Here is a 21,635-nt window from a genome sequence, read left to right as displayed (position 1 = left end):
AGGGACACGCCAGCTTATTCCCTTCATAGGATCCCCAGTAGAGTACTAAGTAATGTTGGTTGGGTTCTTATTGGCTGAAGGATGTGATTGGGCTATGAAAGTACAAGGTCTTTAGTCCTGATCACTGGGCACAGTTGGGGAAGGCAGAGACCTAGTGGTGTCCTTTTGGTTACACTGGCATCACTACTTCCTGACAGTGTTTCTCACGTTCATCTGATGGACATCAAATAATTTTGTTGGGGGTGATATGATTTTACTTGGGTGGTGTCAGAAGATATGTCAAGCTATATAACAATTGGGAAGAAGTAATATAGTAACTGGAAGAAAGTAAGAAAAGGCAAAGGTGAGAAGTCAGGTAATTAGAAAATATAAAATTTCCAATTATTATTATTTTGGGGGTTTTATTTGAGATATTCCAGAATTTCCAGGATTGAAATAATTTAAAGCCAGAGAGCTGGGAGCCTTCCACATATTGTGTATCTTAAAGAGTAATGTTGGGGATTTACAGACTTTACTCAGTGAATTTACTGACGGTGGTCTGAACATACATGATTAAAAAACTCAGAAAAGGCATGACAATAGTTCTGTCTTCCGAATTTCTGGATACATCAACCTTCAACTGCTATGGGTTACTAATCTTTAATTTTAAAGAGTATTATGTACTTAAGTAAAGATAAATTCTGACAAATTGGGATAGTTTGCATCAGTAAGAAAGTTTATTGAAATTCATTAGTAAATGAGAACAGAAAGTTGTTTTTCTTTCCATTAAAGAACACTTTCTGGTAAAGTGAAAAGAAGAAATACAGAAACCACAAAACACCTTGTAGACACCTTATTTTCAAGGTCTATTTCCATAGACCATCAAGACAGAAGTGTTTTCTTGGAGACTTTGTTTTCCATGCACCTGTAAATAATGGTCTGTGTAAAGGGAGACTCTTTCCTCTTGATGCAGTTTAATAGTAGTGTTTCTTGGTTTCTGATTCAACCATAGATGAAAGGACTCTACCGTCGGGCGCCACCTCTTCAATAATTGTTTTGATTACTCTGGTTTTGTTAGTATCTGTGTGAATGACGGAAAAAAAATTTTAAACAGTCTGTAGGGATCCTTAGTAATTAACAAGCAAATATTGTAAAAAGAAGGAAATTTCAACTTTACATTGTTAAGCCCAAAAAAATGCTTAAGGTATGACATTTTGATCATGCCATTTTTCATGGCTGGTGTTAAGAGTAGTTTGTGAACAAATGCAAACGGAACCGTCTCTAAGATTTTTAATTTTTAAAAACAACTCTAGAGCTTAAAGCGCAAAAAAACCATCACAAGAAGTTAAAACTAATTCTGATTACCCCAGCTAGTTTCTGCTGACCTTGGTCCTTTAGATGAAGACTCGCCCACGGACCCGGAAGAGGAGGACTTGTGGCCTCCGCTGGAGCTGCCGCCGCCGTATCCGCCGCCGGAGCTGCTGCCACCGCCGGAGCTGCCGCCCCCGTAGCCACCGCCGCCGCCGCCGGAACTGCCGCCGCCGGAACTGCCGCCGTGGCCGCCGCTGGAGCTTCCGCCCCCGTAGCCGCCGCCGGAGCTTCCGCCACCGGAGCTTCCGCCTCCGTAGCCGCCGCCGGAACTGCCTCCGTAGCCGCCGCCGGAACTTCCGCCGTGGCCGCCGCCGTAGCCGCCGCCGGAGCTTCCGCCGCCGGAGCTTCCGCCGCCGTAGCCGCCGCCGAAACTTCCGCCGCCGCGTCCGCCGCCTCCGGAACTAAACGGGGTGAGGTCACATTCGGTTATCTCTAACGTTGGAAAACGGTGGGTAGCTTTCCAGTTGCCGTTAGTTTAGAAAATAAGCAAAACGTGTTGAAAAAATAAAACCCTGCCAGGAATATATTTTAAAACCCTGCCAGGTATATATTTTAAAACCCATCCTTTGAAAACAATGTTAAGTTCACAGAACTCTTAAGAATCATTTTGGGCCAAATTCATGAGAAAGTGAGATTGCGGTTGCGTACTCCTTTTTCTGTACTCTACCCCCTCTCCTCCCTTTCTCTCATTCTCTGGCATCTTCTTGGGGTTTAGATAAGCCTTGCTATCTGGAATATTGAATAAAAGAAACTGGAATAACTTTTCATTTTAAAATTTACCTTCCCTCTCCTTCTAGCAGGCTGCGGTAGGTTTGAATTTCATTCTCCAGTCGGATCTTAATATCCAGGAGTTGTTGGTATTCAGTATTCTGGCACTCGGTTTCAGCTCGAATCTGTTGCAACTGTTCTTCCAGAGCGGATATCTGGGCCTGAATCTGTGAGAGCTGCACACAGTAGCGACCTTCTGTTTCTGCCAAGGAGGCTTCCAGGGATTGTTTCTGAAACGGATTTTTTTGTGGCTTAGTGACTTCCTTGTTCAGTTGAGTATAGTGACGCTTATTTGATTATTTAGTAAGGCATTATATAGAAGAATAAGAAAATGAACAGAATTTGTTGTATGTTTAATGGCACCATTTCAGTTTCAGCACTTTTAGATCAACACCAGTAGTACTTTTCCTCCATTAACATGAGCTTCACTTTGTTTTCTCTTTCCTACCTCCAACTCTGCATTTTTTTGTTGCATTGCATATTCTTAGGTGAGCATGAAACTTTGTATGATAAAGTTGAAGTCATTTCATGAGAGTTAACATACCAAGGCCAGTTGGGACTGTAGTTCTATCTCCAGAGCTTGTACATTACGTCTCAATTCAGTAATCTCAGATTTATAGCTGGATATCTGTTCAATGTTATTATCAATTTCTGTAGTCAGTTCCTTGCTCTAGAGTATTAAAAACAAGGAAAAGGGTGAGGGAATTCTGAAATGATAAAACCTCCATGAGTTTCACTATAAAGGAAGATTACTTTACCTTTTCATTGAACCAGGCTTCAGCATCTTTGCGGTTTTGTTCAGCAAGTTGTTCATATTGGCTTCTCATGTTATTCAGAAGTTGAGTCAGATCAACACCCGGGGCAGCATTCATTTCCACATTCACATCACCAGTGGACACATTTCGAAGGTCTTTCATTTCCTGTTTGAGGAACAGAAAGATTTAATGGCTACACGAGGACCATAATGAACTCTCTTTTGGCTGGGAAAAGTATAACTTTTGTGTCACCTCCTCGTGGTTCTTCTTCAGATAGGCCAGCTCTTCAGTCAGGCTCTCAATCTGCATCTCCAGGTCAGCCTTGGTCAGGGTCAGCTCATCCAGCACCCTACGCAGGCCGTTGATGTCAGCCTCCACGCTCTGGCGCAGAGCTACCTCATTCTCATACCTGAAACAAGCATGATATCAATACTGGTTATAACTTATATAGGGGAGATGTATCTGGGCAGAGACTATTTAAAAAGCAAATACATAGTTGATCTCATGTAATGGCAATATTTGTCATGTGCAGTTCTCTTAGAAGTAATAGTGGTTTAATGGAAAAAAGCTTAGCAGTTACTTTAAAATGCATTTTCTTCCTTTAATATTGCCAAAAAGGTAACACTGACATGGAAAATTTCTCAGATAACTCCAATACTATTTAACTTTGGGTGAATTCAGAAAAATGTAAATGTTATTGAGGGCATCCCAAGTCATTGTTAAAAACCACTGATGTATTCGTTGTGATAGTATTATACAACGATCACTTAACTTACTTCAGCCTGAAGTCATCAGCTGCCAGCCTGGCATTGTCGATCTGAAGCAGGATGTTGGCATTATCAGTTGTTAGGTTGAGAATCTGGAGGGAGAGGCACAGTTATTTGAGAAGAGGTCAGATGCAGATATGGCTTTTGTAGTGACATAGATGCACTCTGCACTTTTATGTTGTTCTCTTACAAAATCTTGGGAAAATTTTTTATTTTAAATATGAAATATTGCAGGCTTACCCATATACTTAACTTTGAATTATTTGTTCTCTTGGAATTTCTCCAGTCTTGTATTTCTGTACACGAATTATTCCTTTCTGAAAACTAACTGGAATTATATAGATGTATTCCTGTAAGTGTGCCCTCCTCTTTTAGACTATGTGATTTCCATGTATTTCAGCCATGCTTTGGCTGACTCACACCTGCATTTGTTTAACTCATGATAAATACTAATAAATAAATACACTCTGAACTGGTACACAATAGGTACAATTCAGAAATTCCTTAGAGGCAAGCAGTGTCCCATTTTCATACTGGAAAATTTATTTTTCTTGCCATGTTGGTACTGAATATGGCTTGTTATCAGTCTGAATAACATTTTGTTCTGATTCATATCATGATTTTTTTTTCAGTTTCTACATTTGTAAATAGCCTAGCATATTTTAACTGTGGACTCATTGTATGCTCATTAAAACCTCAAAAGTGCTTAGTAATCTCCCATCCTCTTAAGACAAGTAGCACACTTGCTGGATGAAGATTGCCATGACCATACTTTCACAGATGTTTATCTTTGATGAGACTGGGTTATTTTTGAAGGAAGAAAGTAACATAGGTAAACATAGTGAACAGCCACATTGTGCTTAATTTAAGATTCATCTGTCTGGATTACATGGACAAGATACTTAAAGCTGGATTTAAAAATACCTCTTACCTGATTTTTAAGGTCATCGATGGTTTTGTAGTATTTGCTGTAGTCACGAGGCTCCCCCTGATGTGAGTTGCCATGCTTTTCATACCACTCCTTGATTTTGCCTTCCAGCTCATAGTTTGATTCTTCCAGAGCCCGAACTTTGTCCAAGTAGGAAGCCAGGCGGTCATTCAGATTCTGCATGGTTACTTTTTCATTTCCAGAGAGAAGGCCACCATCTCCTCCAAATCCACCACCAAAGCCTCCTCCAAAGCCGCCTCCACCAAAGCCGCCTCCACCAAAGCTGCCCCCACCAAAGCTGCCACCTCCGAAACTGCCCCCTCCAAAGCTGCCTCCATAACTCCCACCAAAGCTGCTACTTCCATAGCTTCCACGAAAGCTACCTCCACCAAAACCTCCTAATCCTCCATAGCCACCTGATGAGCCCCCAAAGCAGCCCCCACCAGAGCTCCCACGGCTAAAAGAGCCACCACTGAACCCCCCTGAGCTAAATCCTCCACCAAGGGAGCCTTTGCTGCTCGAAATTCTTAGGGATGACCCTCCTCCTCCTCCTCCTCCTCCTCCTCCACTGCGGGAGGAAGAGTAGTGCTTGCTTGAGCTGTATCGAACAGACATGGTGATGCTGTTTAGCCCAGGGAGTGCCTGCTACCAAGGACAGTGACAAGCCTTTATATACTGAGAGGGTGTGTCCACATGTGTTAGAGTTTGCTTACTTACATGGTTTTCTTTTTGCCAACTTAGCATCTTTGGCTTATGATTGCATAAATTATCTTCAGTAATAACCAATCCCAATATGTACAATTTTGAATTTGCCCTAAGAATAAACAGGAGGTTTGCTATGTTGAAATTGAAAATGGGTGGAGTTCAGATGAGCATGTTTTATTATGCTTTTCACCTGTTGAAGAACATTGAGCAACCGTTAAGATCCATTTTTCTCAGCACTAATTCAGGTAGCATAGAATGTTTGCAAAGTTTAGAAAAAAAAGTTTCAGCTACAAAATTATAGTTAAAATAAGATTTTTCAAATTCATGTTTTAAACAGTTTTAATTGGAGCAACAAATAGCATAAAGTCTGGCAGGATCATGCTACAATAAGGTTCTTGTAGACAACTGTAGGGAATCAAAAAGAAAAAGTTTCTAAAAATTTAACTAGCATCAATAGTTGCCACACATAAAACATTAAAGCCATAAAACCACAATTTAGGAGATTGTGTTTGTAGGAGATCTTTTAATTTATTTGGCAAATGAGAGTATATTGATATTTTGCCTAAGAAAGTGGAAGTAATGATTTTAGAATTTTCTAATTAATGATGGCATTATTTTTAACATTAAAAAATCTGAAATCATAAAGTTATCCTGGATTATTTTGCACTTTTAAATTCATCATAGTTAAGGTTTCTGTGAAGACCATAATAATGCAGAAAATCTGCATTATTTTCTTAGCATGAAATCCGAAGAACTAACTTGTAGTACTTTACACTAAGTTCTGATTGAGTAAAAAGGGAAAATTTGGATATGTTATGATTGCAAGTAAAAATTTGCTTGCAAAAATGTAAATCTATATTAGAGAATGATACTTGCACCAAATATTATGAACTAGACTGTGCACATGTGTTCCCAAGCTAGGTTCAGTTTCTCAATAAAAACAACACATTTTCTTGGATATACTGTGTACAGAATTTGGTATAACAGTTTGTCTAGTGAAGTAAATTGGGATTTTGGTACATTGTATAAGATTATATCTACCCATAGGCTATGACATTGCTGTTGTTTGGATGTATATATTCATACATGTTTTACAATTATGTAGTGCTGTTTGTGATACTGTGCTTTAAAAATTTCTAGAACAAGCTGTTGAGATAGGAATGGTGGTTATTATTATTTCTTTTCTTTCTTTCTTTCTTTCTTTCTTTCTTTCTTTCTTTCTTTCTTTCTTTCTTTCTTTCTTTTTTTTTTTTAGACGGAGGCTTGCTCTGTCGCCCAGGCTGGAGTGCAGTGGCGCCATCTTGGCTCACTGCAAGCTCCACTCCCGGGTTCACGCCATTCTCCTGCCTCAGCCTCCCGAGTAGCTGGGACTACAGGTGTGTGCCACCATGCCTGGCTAATTTTTTGTCTTTTTGGTAGAGACAGGGTTTCATCATGTTAGCCAGGATGGTCTCAATCTCCTGACCTCTTGATCTGCCTGCCTTGGCCTCCCAAAGTGCTGGGGTTACAGGTGTGGTTATTGTTATTTCTAATTTATAGAAGAGGAAGTTGAAGTTGAGAGGTTGTGATTTTTTCCTGAAGATATGTAACAGGTGGTTGAACTGCAATTAGAAGCTTGGTCTTTTAACTCCTTGGTTCTTTTCCACTTTACCAATGTGTATATATATTATCTGCTCCAGTGGATTTGGTCTAATGGAGATGAATGACTCTAATTCTCACCGTAAACTTCTCCAAATGGGGAAAAAGAGCAAAACAAAAAGAACTTAGAATCATGAAAATATTCAAAGGGTAATGATTTGGCACACACTCTACCTTTAGTAATTGTTTTTTCAAATTAAGTTTATTGCTGCACATTTTGGTTTATGAAAACTACAGAAATAGTTTCTGTAGGGAAGGGGAGTGTGGTTGGGAGCATTAATCAAATGTTGATTGTTAAAGTGGAGGTTACTACCCAGCAGATTGCAACTCTTCCAACTTGTTAGCACATGCAAATGGGGCAGTAGTTAAAAGAAAAACTGAAACCCAACCATGGGAATTGATTCTTGATGAAGATAACCTACAGTTAAAGAAGGCTATGATAAATCAGGATAGGAAAAGAAAAAACTCCAATAACTTCAGAGAACATGTTGAAACCTTGATATTAATGAAACCTTTTTGGAAAGAAACATTTTAATTAAAAAGATATTTTGATTGATTTTACCTGTAATTAGCACAAGTTTTGGATCTTAGTATTACCAATTTTGTTTTAGTATTAGCCTATAATTTCTCCCCCCAGTGAAAAATATAAAAATCCCAATCTCCTTTCAGTTAATTAACAAGTGGTATGAAGAGAGCTCTGTTACAATCATATTAAACCAAAGAATATGTGAAAGGGAATCTTTGCATAAAAGTACATAAGAACAAATACAGGTATGGAGGGCCTTCTAATACTATAACATTTAATTTAAGCTACCTTTACTGTTATTACCAAAGATTACTTATTAACTTGTATACTGTAGAAATTGATTTGTCTTTATTCACACTGTCATTTGTTGAAATCAGCCTTTGGCATGAGTAAAATTAAGAGATGCCACATAATAATTCTACAGCTAAACTGGATGAACATTTATGATTCTAGTCTTGGCACCATTTACACTTGATTGCTATAATCCACTGTAACTGTATTTTCATTGTGCTCAATTTTTATTGTGTCTCTATGTAAAGTGCATTGGTAGGTATTTAAAATATAGAAAAATGAATGAGATACAGCTCCCGTCCTTATGGATCTTGCCAGTAGTTACAGTCTAATTGAGGAGACATGACATATACCATCAGTTTAAGCACTGTATGCTATGTAAATGGAAAATGATGGTGGGGCTTGCATGTGTAGGGGGAAGGAGTTAACATTTCCGGAATATCTGCTATGATCTAGATGGTTTACTTGTCTTTAATCCTGCCCTAGGTTCTCTAAGATAGGTATTATTATCTCGTTTAATAGCTAAAAAACCTAAACCTTAAAAAGTTTTAGAAATTTGCCAGATTATGTATGTATTTGTTTATTTATATATCAGCAGTGTCTGTGTGATGACACACAGCCTGGTTTTGAATCAAGAGATACAGTTACAAAGGTGCTAGTTTTCATGACACCAGACTGGCATTCTTAAGACTAATGAGCAAGGGGTCATGTTGGAATGGGGCCAACTGACAAAGTTTCATGGTGCAGTTGAAATTTAAGCTGAGTCCTGTAAGGATGAGTAGGACTTTTCATGTGTGCAACAGCAGAGAGAAGACTTCTGGGAAGTCAGGACTGTGAAAATGCCAAGCAAGTGGAGACACTGAGTGACCAGTTTGGCTGGAGTAGATCATCCGTATATATTAATTTATTCATACCTTCAGCAGGTTTTATTGAGCACCTGCAATATGGCCTGGGGAATGCATAGGTGACCAAGATACAGCTCCTACCCTTCAAGGAGTTTACAATCTACTTGGAGAGGCAAACAAACATACCCACGAATCAGAGATTATAATATAGGGTAATCTGGGCTATATTTGAGCAATGTTCAGGGTTCCGAGGAATTACAGAGAGGTTGTCTAACAGTCTAGTGAATGTGTGTGTGTGTGTGTGTGTGTGGTGTGAGTGCACAATGAAAGAATATTGAAGTAAAGTTCGGGATTGAGGATGAGTTTTGGTTTAAGACGTGAATTTGAGGTAATACCAGGATATTCATGTAAACATGTCTTTAAGCAATTATGGGACTGCTGTTAAGGAGAGAGATTCAGAATAGCAGATTTTGGGGGTAGTTAGGATCCCTAAGGGAAGGAATTTAGAGAGAAATGTACAGAAGGTCTAATTCTGAACTTTTGGAGTCACTTTAGGGGCTGGGAAGAAGAAGTAGAGCTAGAGAATAATCCTGAAAAGAAGGACATCTAGGACCAGGGAAAGGGGGAAAGAGGATCAGTGAAGCCAAGGGAGAAGAGAACGTGGGTGAGGTGATCATCCGAGAGGTCAATGAAAAGGTGGATTGAGGAAAGTAATTTGGAACCATTGGCATCCTTCCAGAGGACAATTTTAATTGAGTAGTGGTGGGGCAATTCATGATGCATACCCAATATTGGAATTGATGACTTTGCTTATGGTATTTTATTTTCATGTTGTCCAGTTTATCAATTTCTTCTTTAATTGCTTCTGAACTTTGAGTCGTGGTTAAGACGGGTATAGGTGCTATTCGCATGGGGTTAATTTGGCCGGAGCTCTAGAAGCATGTTGTGGATTCAAGTTTGTTATCAGTTTGACTTGTCTCACTGTTGGGATTTGGATCCTTTTTATTTCTTCCTTATTTTGCTTCAAGTAAAATCCTCTTTTGAAGTTTCTAGCTGAAAATTCTATTTGCAAGTTTCTTTTTCTGATTGAGATATAATACATATAATTGAGATATAATACATAGTTTAGGTAGTTGCAGAAGGACAAATCTGGTAATGCAGGTTATATCTCAAGATGGCAAGGTTGATCTAAATATTTAGAATTTTCTGTTATTTATCACAAAGTTTAAGAGTCAGGCATTTTCTTTTTACTGTTCTGTGACTGTGCAAATTGCTTAATATACTTTTGTGATTACTACCCACAGAGTCAAAACAAAGTGGAAAATTGTATCATTATTTGATAGATTTGGTACCCTCTTCTCAGATAGCTAATTGTTGGACAACTAAGATATCAATTGATAAAGTTCATGTCTTGTCATTGGTAATCTTCTAAAATTCGGGGATTTAAAATCTACAAATACTCCTATATCAATTTTTCTGAAACTTCTGGGACTGTACTGTGATGGAAGCCACAAAAATATGGAAACTGCTTGAAGGCTTTTGAGTTTTGAGGGTAGTGTAGCAGGGTAAGTGGGTGGGCTCTGGGCTCAGACTGCCGGGGTTACAGTCCAGGCTCCCCCATTTACTGTGAGGTTTCATCTCAATGTCCTCCTCTCTAAAGTAGGGATTATAATTTTTCATACTCTATGGAGTTGTAGCAGGAGTCAAATGAGTTAATAAATATAAAGCGTTTAGAACAATGGTTTGCATGCATAGAATAAGCACTTAATGAATATATTTTTGTTGCTATTACTGTTTTGTGATCTCTGTTTCTCATAGGTTAACCCACTGTCCGACCCACAGGATGCCTTCAAAATAGGAATGAATGAAAGGATAGGGTGAGAAGTTAGAAAATGGCTCGTGAGGGAGGAGAAAATGGCTGGAGAGGAAAGTAGGGTGGGGAAAAGGTGTTCAGCTTGATAACTTTTGTGATAAACCATGCCATCTGTTTTTCTTTGAGTGACACTTCCTTTCACTTTAAACTTCATTTCTTTATCTCCTACATCCACCAAGGCACTAATTTTGTCACCTTCTCTTTGTCATAGCTAATGTATTCGTTTCTTTCTGTGTAGCCCCACTGTAACTGCCCTAATCTGAGCTTTCACCACTTTTCTCGAAGATTACTTCACCAGCTTCTGAAGTGGTTTTCTTGACTCAGCACTGTCAATTAAGATCTGTTCACTGCGGCAGGGTTGATGTTCTTGAAACAGTACTGTCATCACTTCATCAACATACTCAGACCTCTTGTGGACGGATTAAGTCTTCTCCATAACCTTGCCCGACTCTGTCTGTCCAACCTCATGCTCCCTGCGGTGAGTCAGGGTGGGGAGTGGAAGGAGTGCTACATTCTCTTCATAAAGTAATTATGTGGCCCTGGGCAAGATACTCAGCTTTCTGTGTCTCAGTTTACTACCCTATAAAATATGGATAGTAATATTAAATATTAAAATATGGGTAATAATCCATGATTCAGTGAAAAAATGTGTGTTAGCATCTCCTTTAAGAATCCTTTAATTACTTAATCCTTTAAGCAGGCCTTTCTACTCTTGGCTAACATACTATGCTTTGTTCCATTTTAAGGCCTGTGTTTGTTGCTCTTGGCTTAGAATGCCCATCTTCTACTTTGCTGTTTATTCAAGTTATTCTACCTCAACTCCAGACTCTGACTTAAATGCCATCTCCTTCATGAGACTTCTCACCGTTAGTCTGTAGTTCACGGCTGTCTCTTTCTTCTCATTTCCTATGTTGAACAACTTGGTGTTTTATAATTTGTTATAATATTCTGGCCTCTTTATTAGTGTTTCCAATGCAATACGACATTTAAGTTCCTTTAGAGAAGGGAGGGTGCCTCTGCTCTTGCTGCACCCAGTACTCATTGTTCTCTGAATGTTTTCGTATTGCCTCAGTGCCTTTCCCCACTTTCTTTGCCTTTATTTTTTTCTCCAAACTCTTGGCCTGTATGTTTTGGCAATAGTGCAAGTTAAAAATTTAAATGAAGGCTGGTTGAAGACAACTAATTTAATTTTGCTTTAAAGGAAATTATGACACTTTTTGATGGAAGAATGTGTAAGAATGATAAGAAAACCAAGATTCTGCATAGGAATTTTAAAATACCTTAAAGTATATAAAGATATATTCCTTAGAATGGAAATACACTATATATATTAAGAAAACATTTTGGCCCTCACTTTTTCCTCTTCATTAAAGGTCACTTTTTTTTGGTCTTGGATCTGTTGAGATTATCTTGATACTAGTAACCTGCTAAAATATATCTGTAGTTTTATTCTAAAATTTGAATTTTTTTCATACATCACATCAAATTAAAAAGCTTCTGCACAGCAAAGGAAGCAATCAACAAAGTAAAGAGACAGCCCACGGAATGAGAGAAAATATTTGCAAACTATCCATCTGACAGAGGGTTAATAACCAGAATATATAAGGAGCTCAAACAACTCAATAGGAAAGAAAATCTAATAATCTGATAAAAAAATGGGCAAAAGATCTGAATAGACATACAAATCTCAAAAGACATACAGGCTAGGCATGGTGGCTCACACCTCTAATCCCAGCACTTAGGGAGACTGGGATGGGAGGACTACTTGAGCCTAGGAATTCAAGACCAGCCTGGGTCACGTAGGGAGACCCCATCTCTACAAAAAATAAAAATAAATTAGCTGGGTGTGATGGCATGTGTCTGTAGTCCCAGCTACTTGGGAGGCTGAGGTGAGCCATGTTCCTGCCACTGCACTCCAGCCTGGGCAACAGAGTGACCTCAAAAAAAAAAAAAAATAAATAAGAAAACATATAATGGCAAACAGGTATGTAAAAAGGGGCTCAACATCGTTGATCATCAGAGAAATGACTCAAAACTGTGCAATGAGAATGTGATTCTCACTGCAGTTGAATGAATAATGTAAATTATTACAGTCACAGTAATTTGTTGTACAACTCACCCCACTTAAAATGGCTTTTATCCAAAAGAGAGGCAATAATGAATGCTAGTGAGGATGTGGAGAAAAGGGAACCCCCTCGTTCACTGTCCTTGGGAATGTAAATTAGTACAGCCACTATGGAGAACAGTATGGAGGTTCCTCAAAAAGCTAATAATAGAACTACTGTATGATCCAGCAGTCCCACTGCTAGATATATACCCAAAATCATGGAAATCAGTATATCAGTGAGATATCTGCACCCTCATTTTTTTTTGCAATGCTGTTCACAATAGCCAAGATGTGGAAACAACCTAAGTGTCCATCAACAGACAGGTTGATAAAGAAAACGTGGTACATATGCTCAATGGAGTACTATTCAGCCATAAAAAAGAATGAGATCCTGTTATTACAGCAACTTGACTGGACCTGGAGGACATTATGTTAAGTGAGATAAACCAGGCATAGAAAGATAAACTTCTCATGTTTTCACTCATTTGTGGGACCTAAAAATGAGAACAATTGAACTCATAGAGATAGAGAGTAGAAAAATGGTTACCAGAGGCTGGGAAGGGTAGTGTGGGGTGAGGGGGCTGGGAAGTGGGGATGGTTAATGGGTACAAAAATATAATTAGATCAAATATAATCTAGTATTTGATAGCACAACAGGGTGATTATAGTCACAATAATTTATTGTACATTTTAAATTAAAAGAATATTATTGGAATATTTGTAACACAAAGAAATGATAAATGCTTGAGGTAATGGGTACCACGTTTACCTGGGTGTGATTATTATGCATTGTTGCCTGTATTGAAATATCTCTTGTTCCTTCTGAATAATACAGTTACCATGGACCCATAAAAAGTTAAAAATTTTGAATGTTTTTTATATTAGGAGAATTGACAATTCTAGTTGGGTTTCTGGCTAGGTAGCCTATGAGTATGTTGTAATTTAAGGATTAAATATAATATAACTTAGCTTTTAAATTTCATTAGTATGTCATGGGATTTCTTTTCAGGTAAATTAATTTCATTCTGTAAAAGACAATTGCTCACTATGGGTTAGCTGCATTAGTAGGATAATTAATTAACATATAACATAAAATAGAAACATAATATCCCTTTTAGTTTTCATAAAAAATAGTGAAGCCGAAAGTACCAAACAATTCTCTACAGACCCATTTTAAAATATTGAAACTGAACATTGTCCAAAATTCAGTGGCTGTTTTCTCCCCCTCATAAATCTAAGAAAATTCCTTTAGGTCCAGTTGTGGTTGCTTGTCCAATTGGTCATTTCAAGGATGGCTGGATATGAGAGAAAATAACATTATAATTGGGTATAACTTCATAATTTTTACTTAGAGAGTCTGGACAGATCTAAATAGAGTAGAGAAAGTTTTAGATTAGAAATGATACATACAGAGGTTAAGGTTTACAGTGAAAGCAGTAATCCCCCACTCTAGTGATTTTAAGTCAGTATATGTAACATGCTTAAATTTAAAGGAAAAAGTCTTAAGGAATCAAATTAATTTCCTAATTTTAAAGGTTTTTAAAAAATACTTGACCTTATGGACTCAGACAACTAGTCAATTTCATAATAAATGGACCCTCTGTCTTTGAATCACTTTTTTTTGGTAAGGGGGTTGTAAGAATGGTAGAGGAATAGATTTAAATAATTATTTAAATGTAACACACAATAGTAGCAGAGAAAATAATTATTTAAATGTAACACACAATAGTAACAGAGAAAATGTACCATAACCATTCTGTGGCTTCTTTCACAAGGCTGACGACTGATAATGTCCAAAGAACTTTTGATTTCTTGTATTAAACCCATTAAACAAATATGCAAATAACATTTGCAAAGTCAGTCCTAAGATAGAGTATGTAGAGCTTGATGAGACTTTTTTATGTTCCAAGACCTGTTCTAAATTTTACTTGCAGTTTTGTCTCATCAAATCCTGTTGGCAACTTTATGAGGGAAATTTTATTTTATTTTATTTTATTTATTTTGAGACAGAGTTTTGTTCTTGTTGCCCAGGCTGGAGTGCAGAGATGCAATCTTGGCTCACCATAACCTCAGCCTCCCAGGTTCAAGCGATTCTCCTGCCTCAGCCTCCCGAGTAGCTGGGATCACAGGCATGCGCCACCATGCCTAATAATTTTGTATTTTTAGTAGAGATGCGGTTTCTTCATGTTGGTCAGGCTGGTCTTGAACTCCTGACCTGAGGTGATCCACCCGCCTCAGCCTTCCAAAGTGCTGGGATTACAGACGTGGGCCACCACCCTTGGCCAGAAATTTTATTTTAACTAAAATTAGTTGGCCAGGTGCAGTGGCTCACACCTGTAGTTCCATCACTTTGGGAGGCCAAGGCAGGAGGATCGCATGAGCCCAGGAGTTTGAGACCAGCCTGGGCAACATGGCAAAACCCCGTCTCTACAAAACACATGCACACACACACACACACACACACACACACACACACACACACACACACACATACACACAGAGCCTGGTGTGATGGCACATGCCTGTGGGCCCAGCTACTCAAGAGGGTGAGGTGAGAGGATCACCTGAGCCCAAAAGGTCAAGGCTGCAGTGAGCTGTGATTGCACCACTGCACTCCAGCCTGGGTGACAGGGTGAGACCCTGTTTCCCACAAACCCCTCAAAAAAGAAAAGAAATTAGTTAAAATTTAGCATGCCCAAAACGATTCAATAAAGGGACTTTGGTGGGATTTGAACACAGACCTATCTTCAGAGCTTTTTAAAAACACAATGATTAACTTTTTTCTTTTTTTAAACACACTGTTGCTGGCTTAAACTGAGTAACTCCTAAAACTCTTTTGAAATGAGCTAAAATTGTATTTTTCAGTTATGTGACTTGGAAAATTAACAAGAACATAAGGGATTTTAGTTTCTTTTTCAGACTAGACAAGCCTTCCTTATCATACTTCTGTGATGAAAAAAATAGACTAATTTGAAAAGAAGAAGAACTAATGAGGCAAGATGTCCTGCCCTGGAAGAGATCAGACTTGTAGGCCTTGTCTGTTCCCAGGCGAGACTCTGCACTAACTTCTTGAGGGTCCATCTGGCATGGGTTTATGGAGGTTCCTAACTCTTTGGCAGACCAGTCATTAAAATAACAAATCACAGCAATTAGCCACCATGCATAATTGAAGCATTAATCCTTTTATAATGCTGGCTTTTTCAGATGGAGCTAACACCCATTATGGAGATTAATCACTTTTCATCAGGTTTTTAACTTAAGTCATGAGGAATGCAACGGTGAACATAAGGTGTGTATGTGAATTAATTTAGTAGTAAACTATGACATGGAGGGGTTCTGTTGCTTTGAAAGTTTCCAACTTATATACATTCAAAAGCTATTAAACTTTTTGGTGTCTCTCCAAATATTTTCCCTACTGATAATTTTGGTTGAAATGTAGAGCTAGTTAGAATTTTCTAGTCTAATGCTTAGATATAAATGAGTGCATATTTGCAGAGCTATAAGATGTTGCATTATTTTTATTTTCTTGGCATCTGGAATATAAATGCTAAATTTGGTCTAGTTAGAATTTCCTGCTTCCCTCCCTCCCCTGCTTCCTTCCTTCCATCTCAAAAGTCTCCAAGGATGAAGACCCCACAAGCTATATTGGGGTAACATATTGTAACAGTAGTTACTTTCAGTTTCTGTCAAACTAGATTAAAAAGAAGACAAGTATTACATGTTCTCACTCATATGTGGGAGCTAAAAAAGTTGATCTCATCGAGATAAAGAGTAGTATAATGGTTACCAGAGAGGCTAGGAGGATAGTAGGGAGGTGGGGGAGAGAAAGTAGGGGATAAAGAGGGTTGGTTGATGGGTACAAACTTACAATTAGAAGGAATAAGATCTAGTGTTCAGTAGCACAATAGAGTGACTATAGTTGACAGAAATTCACTATATATTTTAAATAACTAGAGTGAAATTAGAATGTTCCCAACACAAAGAAATAAGTGTTTGAGATGATGAATATCCCCATTATCCTGATTTGATCATTACACATTGTATGCTTGTATCAAAATATCACATGTACCCCATATATATGTATAACTACTGTGTATCCATAAAATTTTTTAAAAATTTAAAAGAGGAAAGGAATGGAAAATAAAAGTAAAAAGATGATTCATCAAAAATTACAGTGTAGAAGAATAGTGCAGAATGGCATAAACTAGTACCACATAGAACTTAATTTGTAATTGTGAAGAAACCATGTAAGTATATTTACTCCTGGTATTGTGTCTTTCTCTCTTATCCTAATTTACTGTTCCTCTATAGTTTAAAATTAAAGAATTGCTTTTAAATTTTACAGGGCAAACTAATTATACTGTGCAGACACAAAATGTTTTGAGACATCTGTGACCAGACATGTCACGTGTGAATATACCATTGGATTTCAAAGCAACACATATTTTTTTTTGTTTTTTCCTTTTACAACAGATTCATTTTATTTTCATCACCATGGGACGTATCCTGTTGTTGAGTTCTCTGGGTCAGACCTCTGAAGACTTCTCAGATGGATCCTAGTCTCTGGGCTTGCCCTGAAATTACTCGCTGCTCAGGGAGAGAGTTGAAATGGTTGGCATCCTCCCACTCTGTTGCTCCGGCTGTGTCCCCTCACTCTGTTGTTCCAGCTATGTCCCCTCTGTTGCTCCAACTGCAGCTCATTCTGTTAGAGTTCCTCATTCAGCTGGTCACTGTGGCCAGAGGGTGTTGGCCTGCTCCCTTCCTCAAGTATTCTTAAAGCCATGGATTTTTGTGGAGCATTTTTCTTCCTGGCTCTCCCTTGAGTTATTTTCCTTTCTTCGCTATCTTGGGACTCTTCTTTGTGCTTGCGGACATCGGTTGAGAGAAGGACTTCTTCTTTCCTGTCTCCTTGGTGTTGGCTGGTGGTTGCTCTTCAACAACTGGACTGGAGGCTCTTGGTTTTCTCTTCATCTTCAACAAGTCAGTCTCTCTCAAGGGTCTCACGTTGCAGCATTCTTACCAGAGGCCATTGGGCCTGGAGTTCCAGTTCCAGTGTCTGGAGAGTCCACCTCAGCTCAGCAATCTCATGCCGGTTGGCAATTGTCAGCAGAAGCTGATGCCTGCCCATCAGTTCTTTACTCTGAGGTGTTAGAGTGGAATAAAAATATAAATACTTATACTAGTTTTGATGACTTCTGCTTAATATTGGGTATTTTTTTTGTTTTGTTTTGTTTTGGCGGTGATAGGCTTACCTTACATTAAACCAGGCCTTAGCCTTTCTGTGGCTTTGTTATGGCAAAGCCTCATATTACTCTCTAGTCTGGTTCAGCAGGACAGTCAGGTCCACACCTGGGGCCGTTTGTTTTCTACGTTTACCTCAACATAAGGTACCTTATCATTGTCAGCCTTCATCTCCTGATCCAAAATAAAATAAAATGCCACAGGTTACTTGATTTTGCATCTGGAATATGATTATTTAAAGAAATTAAAAATTTAAAACTGAAAATGTAGAGTTTAGAAATCTTTTTTAAGGTTTCAAAAAAATTTCTAGGAGACAACAAAATAGTGTTACTAGATTTAGCAAATAAAATACAGAATGCCAATTAAATTTGAATTTCAAATGAACATTGAATACTTTTTTTGGTATAACTATATTCCATGCAATATTTGGGACATATCTGTTATATTATTCATTGTTTACCTGAAATTATAATTTAAACTGAGAGTTCTGTATTTTATCTGGCAACCTTATTATAAAAATATTTAGGATCAATATAAAGGAATAATATTTTTAATTTTTACAAACTATTTTAATATAAGTAATTTATTTGATTTTCATTGTCATCCTGAGAGTTAAGTTTTGCCTTACAGTCTATGTTACTTTACCTGTGTTTTATGAAAAGACTGTCTCTTATAATGATAGCCACCACCACCATATCTTGACAAGTATTGACATACTGAAACTTTAAATTCATTTTGTGTAGTTCCCGTCTCTTCATGATTGTTTCTGAGGTAATTCAGCTTCTCCATCTGGCTTTCCATTTGCAACTCTAGGTTAGTCTTGTTCAAAGTCAACTCGTCTAAGACACTTTGCAGGCCCTTGCTATCAGCCTCAACACAGTGATAAAGGACAGCTTTACTCTGGCATCTGAACAGAGCCCAATTAGAAGAATCAATACAGCTTAGAATGAGGTCTCCTCATCCAGTGGTAATAAAACATCCCACATAGTGGAGCTTAAAGAGCACAGCACTGGGATGTGAAGACATGGGTTCAAATTGCACCTCTGCCATGTTCAGCTGTCACCTTGGGCAAATTACTTCTCTGAACCTTAGTTTTCTCATCATTAAAATGGGAATATTGGTTTTTTGTGTGTGTGTGGTTTTTTTTTTTTTTTTTTTGAGACCTAGTCTTGCTCTGTCACCCAGGCTGGAGTACAGTGGCATGATCTTAGTTCACTGTAATCTCCGCCTCCCAGGTTCAAGCGATTCTCCCACCTCAGCCTCCCAAGTAGCTGGGATTACAAGTGTGCATCACCATGCCTGACTAATTTTTGTATTTTTAGTAGAGACAGTGTTTCATGTTGGCCAGGCTGGTGTCAAACTCCTGACCTCAAGTGATCCACCTGCCTCAGCCTCCCAAAGTGCTGGGATTACAGGTGTGAGCCACTGTGCCTGGCTAAAATGGGAATATTATGAGAATTGAGTTAATGTGCAAAAGTGCTTAGCACAGCATCAGTGTTTAGTAAATGGTAGGAATAACATTATTAAAGCCATGAAAGAGTGAAAATCTCCCCTCTGCTCTTTCGACTAGGAAAGGAAGCAAGCTCCTTTTCATGTACAGGGCAATGCACCTTTGTTTTTCAAGGACTGTGTCTCCCTAGTTAAAAAAAATTAAAGTATAGTATGGGGGACCTCCTGCAGTTCTATAAAAACCAAGTCTCTGACCTACGGATTGGAGAGTCATACACCATACATGAGATTTCAAATCGCTAGCCTGGGAATTTTCACATTGCTAACCTATGACCACTATTGTAATTTAAACATAAAAGAGATTGTTTTATGTTGAGATGTTTAATAATATGAAATAATGATATTGTAAATTTTGTAGTAACTGTTTAAAGTGGTGAATTGGGGAGGTATTTTTTTTTTTTCTCAGTTCTTTACATGGTTTCTGACTTACTTGAGCTTGAAGTCATCCACAGTGAGCCTGGCATTGTGGATCTAATGCGGAATGTTGGCATTTTCCAAAGTAACATTTGTTACCTTCAAGGGAGGAAAAGGAACCATATAATTTAACAAAATATGTTGGGTGCCATTAGGTCCAGATTATATACTTCATGGATTTCAACAATTGTAAGTTTGTCAGTCATATTTGTGCTAGTCATGGCGGCTCATGCTTGTAGTCCCAGCACTTTGAGAAGCTGAGGCTGGAGGATCACCTGAGTCCAGGAGTTCAAGATCAGCTTGAACAACATAGTGAGACCCCATCTCTACAGAAAAAAATTTAGCTGGGAATGGTGGCACATGTCTGTAGTCCCTACTTGGGAGGCTGACATGGGAGGATTGCTCAAGCCTGGGAGGGTGAGGCTGCTATGATCGTGCCACTACACACACACTAGCCAGGGCAACAGAGCAAGACCCTGTCTCAAAAAGTTGTATTTGTATAAATATATATCAGATAAACAGTAAATTTAAATTTTTCTCGGACTATTACAGAACTTTTCAGCTAAATATATTTTTTAGAGCTTCTGAAATACAGGATAAATATTTCTCTTTCAAATGAATGTTGAGCCATTTCATATTAATTTTTATGCACATTAGACACTTTTCTCGACATTAGATGCATTAATTAATCAGATACAATATATGTTTGCCAGGAGAAAGGGTTGTATTTTCTATGTTTAAGACAACTGAGTTTTAAGGTACTTGATAGTGTTGTAATATTTGCTATAGTCTCGAGGTTGACCATCAACTTTTCCCCCCCAAATTCTCATGCCATCTTTTTATTTTGAGTGCAAGGTCAGCACTGGCATTTTCCAGGCAATGTAAGTTGTCGAGATAGTAGGCCTGGCATTTGTTTAAATTCTGTGTGGTTTTCCTCTCATTACTTGAAAGAAGGCCACCACCATCAGAGTCACCAGAATTTCACAGGCCCCTATTTAGTCCAGCACTCATGCTACTCCACCCTGTGCCAGGACCCAACCTACCCTCAACACCATAAAAGCCACCAGAAGGCCCACTACCACGGCCCTCTGCTCTCTTGAGAGCCCCCTACAATGACATAGGTTCCCCCGAGCCTCAACAGACTCAGAGCCACTTTCAGTGCTGCTGTGCTGCCACAACCCAGAGGAACAAGCCACTGTGTGGAGGTGTAGCAGAGATCTAAGGTTAAAGTATAGCCCCAAAGTCGGTGCATTATAGGGACCATTATGGAGCCTATTTACTATCTATCTATCTATCTATCTATCTATCTATCTATCTATCTATCATTATCTGTGTAAAGTTACATCATCTTTAATGAATTTTTTTAAAGTATAGGTTTTTTTTTTGGTTAACAATCTCTTCACCTTATTTTAGTGATTGATGAGCCATATGTGCTCAAGTGCTATCTCATCAGGGTGTTGGGTACATGCAAGAAAACCGTGTGTGAGCAGGAAAAACAGAGAAGACCATCATTTCATGACTTCATCTTTTGAACCATGATAAGTGATTACTTTTTGAAACACTGCAGGCATTCCTCTAACAGACATCCTTTCTTTCCTTCTGACCCTATAGTCTTAACATTCTCATGCTCTTGCTCAGTTTGCGTTTATTTTTCTATGACCTTCCAGGCTTGCTACAGGGCCCTTTCCAAGGAGTCTAAGTTGAGTAGTGCATACTGCTGTAGAGTTAGATAGGTCTTTGAGTTCTAGCCTACTGTTTCACAGCTTGGATAAAGTTACTTATCTTCTCTGAATCTCAGTTTTGTCATCTGTACAAATTACAAAATAATTTGGAGGATTAATGAGAAACAGATAATAGTGTCTGGCACATACTAGACTCTCAATGAATGCTTGTTCTCTCCCTTCTCTTCTCTCCCTGG

General features: G+C 38.4%; 2 protein-coding genes and 1 long non-coding RNA gene across 5 annotated transcripts in view; 2 read left to right on the top strand and 1 right to left on the bottom strand.

The window, feature by feature from the left end:
• Positions 1-694: 694 nt before the first annotated feature.
• Positions 695-5,213, bottom strand: KRT10 (keratin 10). Its single transcript, XM_034941903.3, has 8 exons — positions 4,572-5,213; positions 3,650-3,732; positions 3,126-3,282; positions 2,877-3,038; positions 2,663-2,788; positions 2,131-2,348; positions 1,345-1,751; positions 695-1,060 (listed from the first exon to the last, which is right to left on the bottom strand). The coding sequence occupies exons 1-8, from the start codon at positions 5,181-5,183 to the stop codon at positions 954-956; spliced, it is 1,872 nt and encodes a 623-aa protein (XP_034797794.3). The 5' UTR covers positions 5,184-5,213; the 3' UTR covers positions 695-953.
• Positions 1,657-18,916, top strand: LOC100993221 (transmembrane protein 99 (putative)). The gene is given in 4 exon segments (XM_055101145.2): positions 1,657-1,760; positions 15,758-15,842; positions 17,027-17,767; positions 17,769-18,916. Coding segments are annotated over 2 exon segments (777 nt in total). The 5' UTR covers positions 1,657-1,760; positions 15,758-15,842; positions 17,027-17,161; the 3' UTR covers positions 17,940-18,916.
• The window catches only part of LOC117976486 (uncharacterized), a 162,323-nt gene continuing 142,350 nt past the window's right edge, over positions 1,663-21,635 (top strand). For 2 of the 3 annotated variants that reach the window (XR_008621605.2, XR_010110642.1), the window contains exon 1: positions 1,663-1,798. This is a non-coding gene — a long non-coding RNA (uncharacterized LOC117976486). The remainder of the gene's footprint in view (positions 1,799-21,635) is intronic. The other variant, XR_010110641.1, reaches the window with a different exon arrangement.

Source organism: Pan paniscus, chromosome 19 (assembly GCF_029289425.2).
Source record: "Pan paniscus chromosome 19, NHGRI_mPanPan1-v2.0_pri, whole genome shotgun sequence".
NCBI lineage: Eukaryota > Metazoa > Chordata > Mammalia > Primates > Hominidae > Pan > Pan paniscus.
This window is presented reverse-complemented; position numbering and strand designations above follow the sequence as displayed.

Coding starts and splice junctions, on each gene's coding strand:
- KRT10 (XM_034941903.3), bottom strand. CDS start 5,183: ATGTCTGTTCGATACAGCTCAAGCAAGCACTACTCTTCCTCCCGCAGT. Junction 2,349..2,662: donor TACAGTCCCAACTGGCCTTG/GTATGTTAACTC, acceptor AATCCGTTTCAG/AAACAATCCCTGGAAGCCTC. Junction 1,752..2,130: donor CTGCTAGAAGGAGAGGGAAG/GTAAATTTTAAA, acceptor CACCCCGTTTAG/TTCCGGAGGCGGCGGACGCG.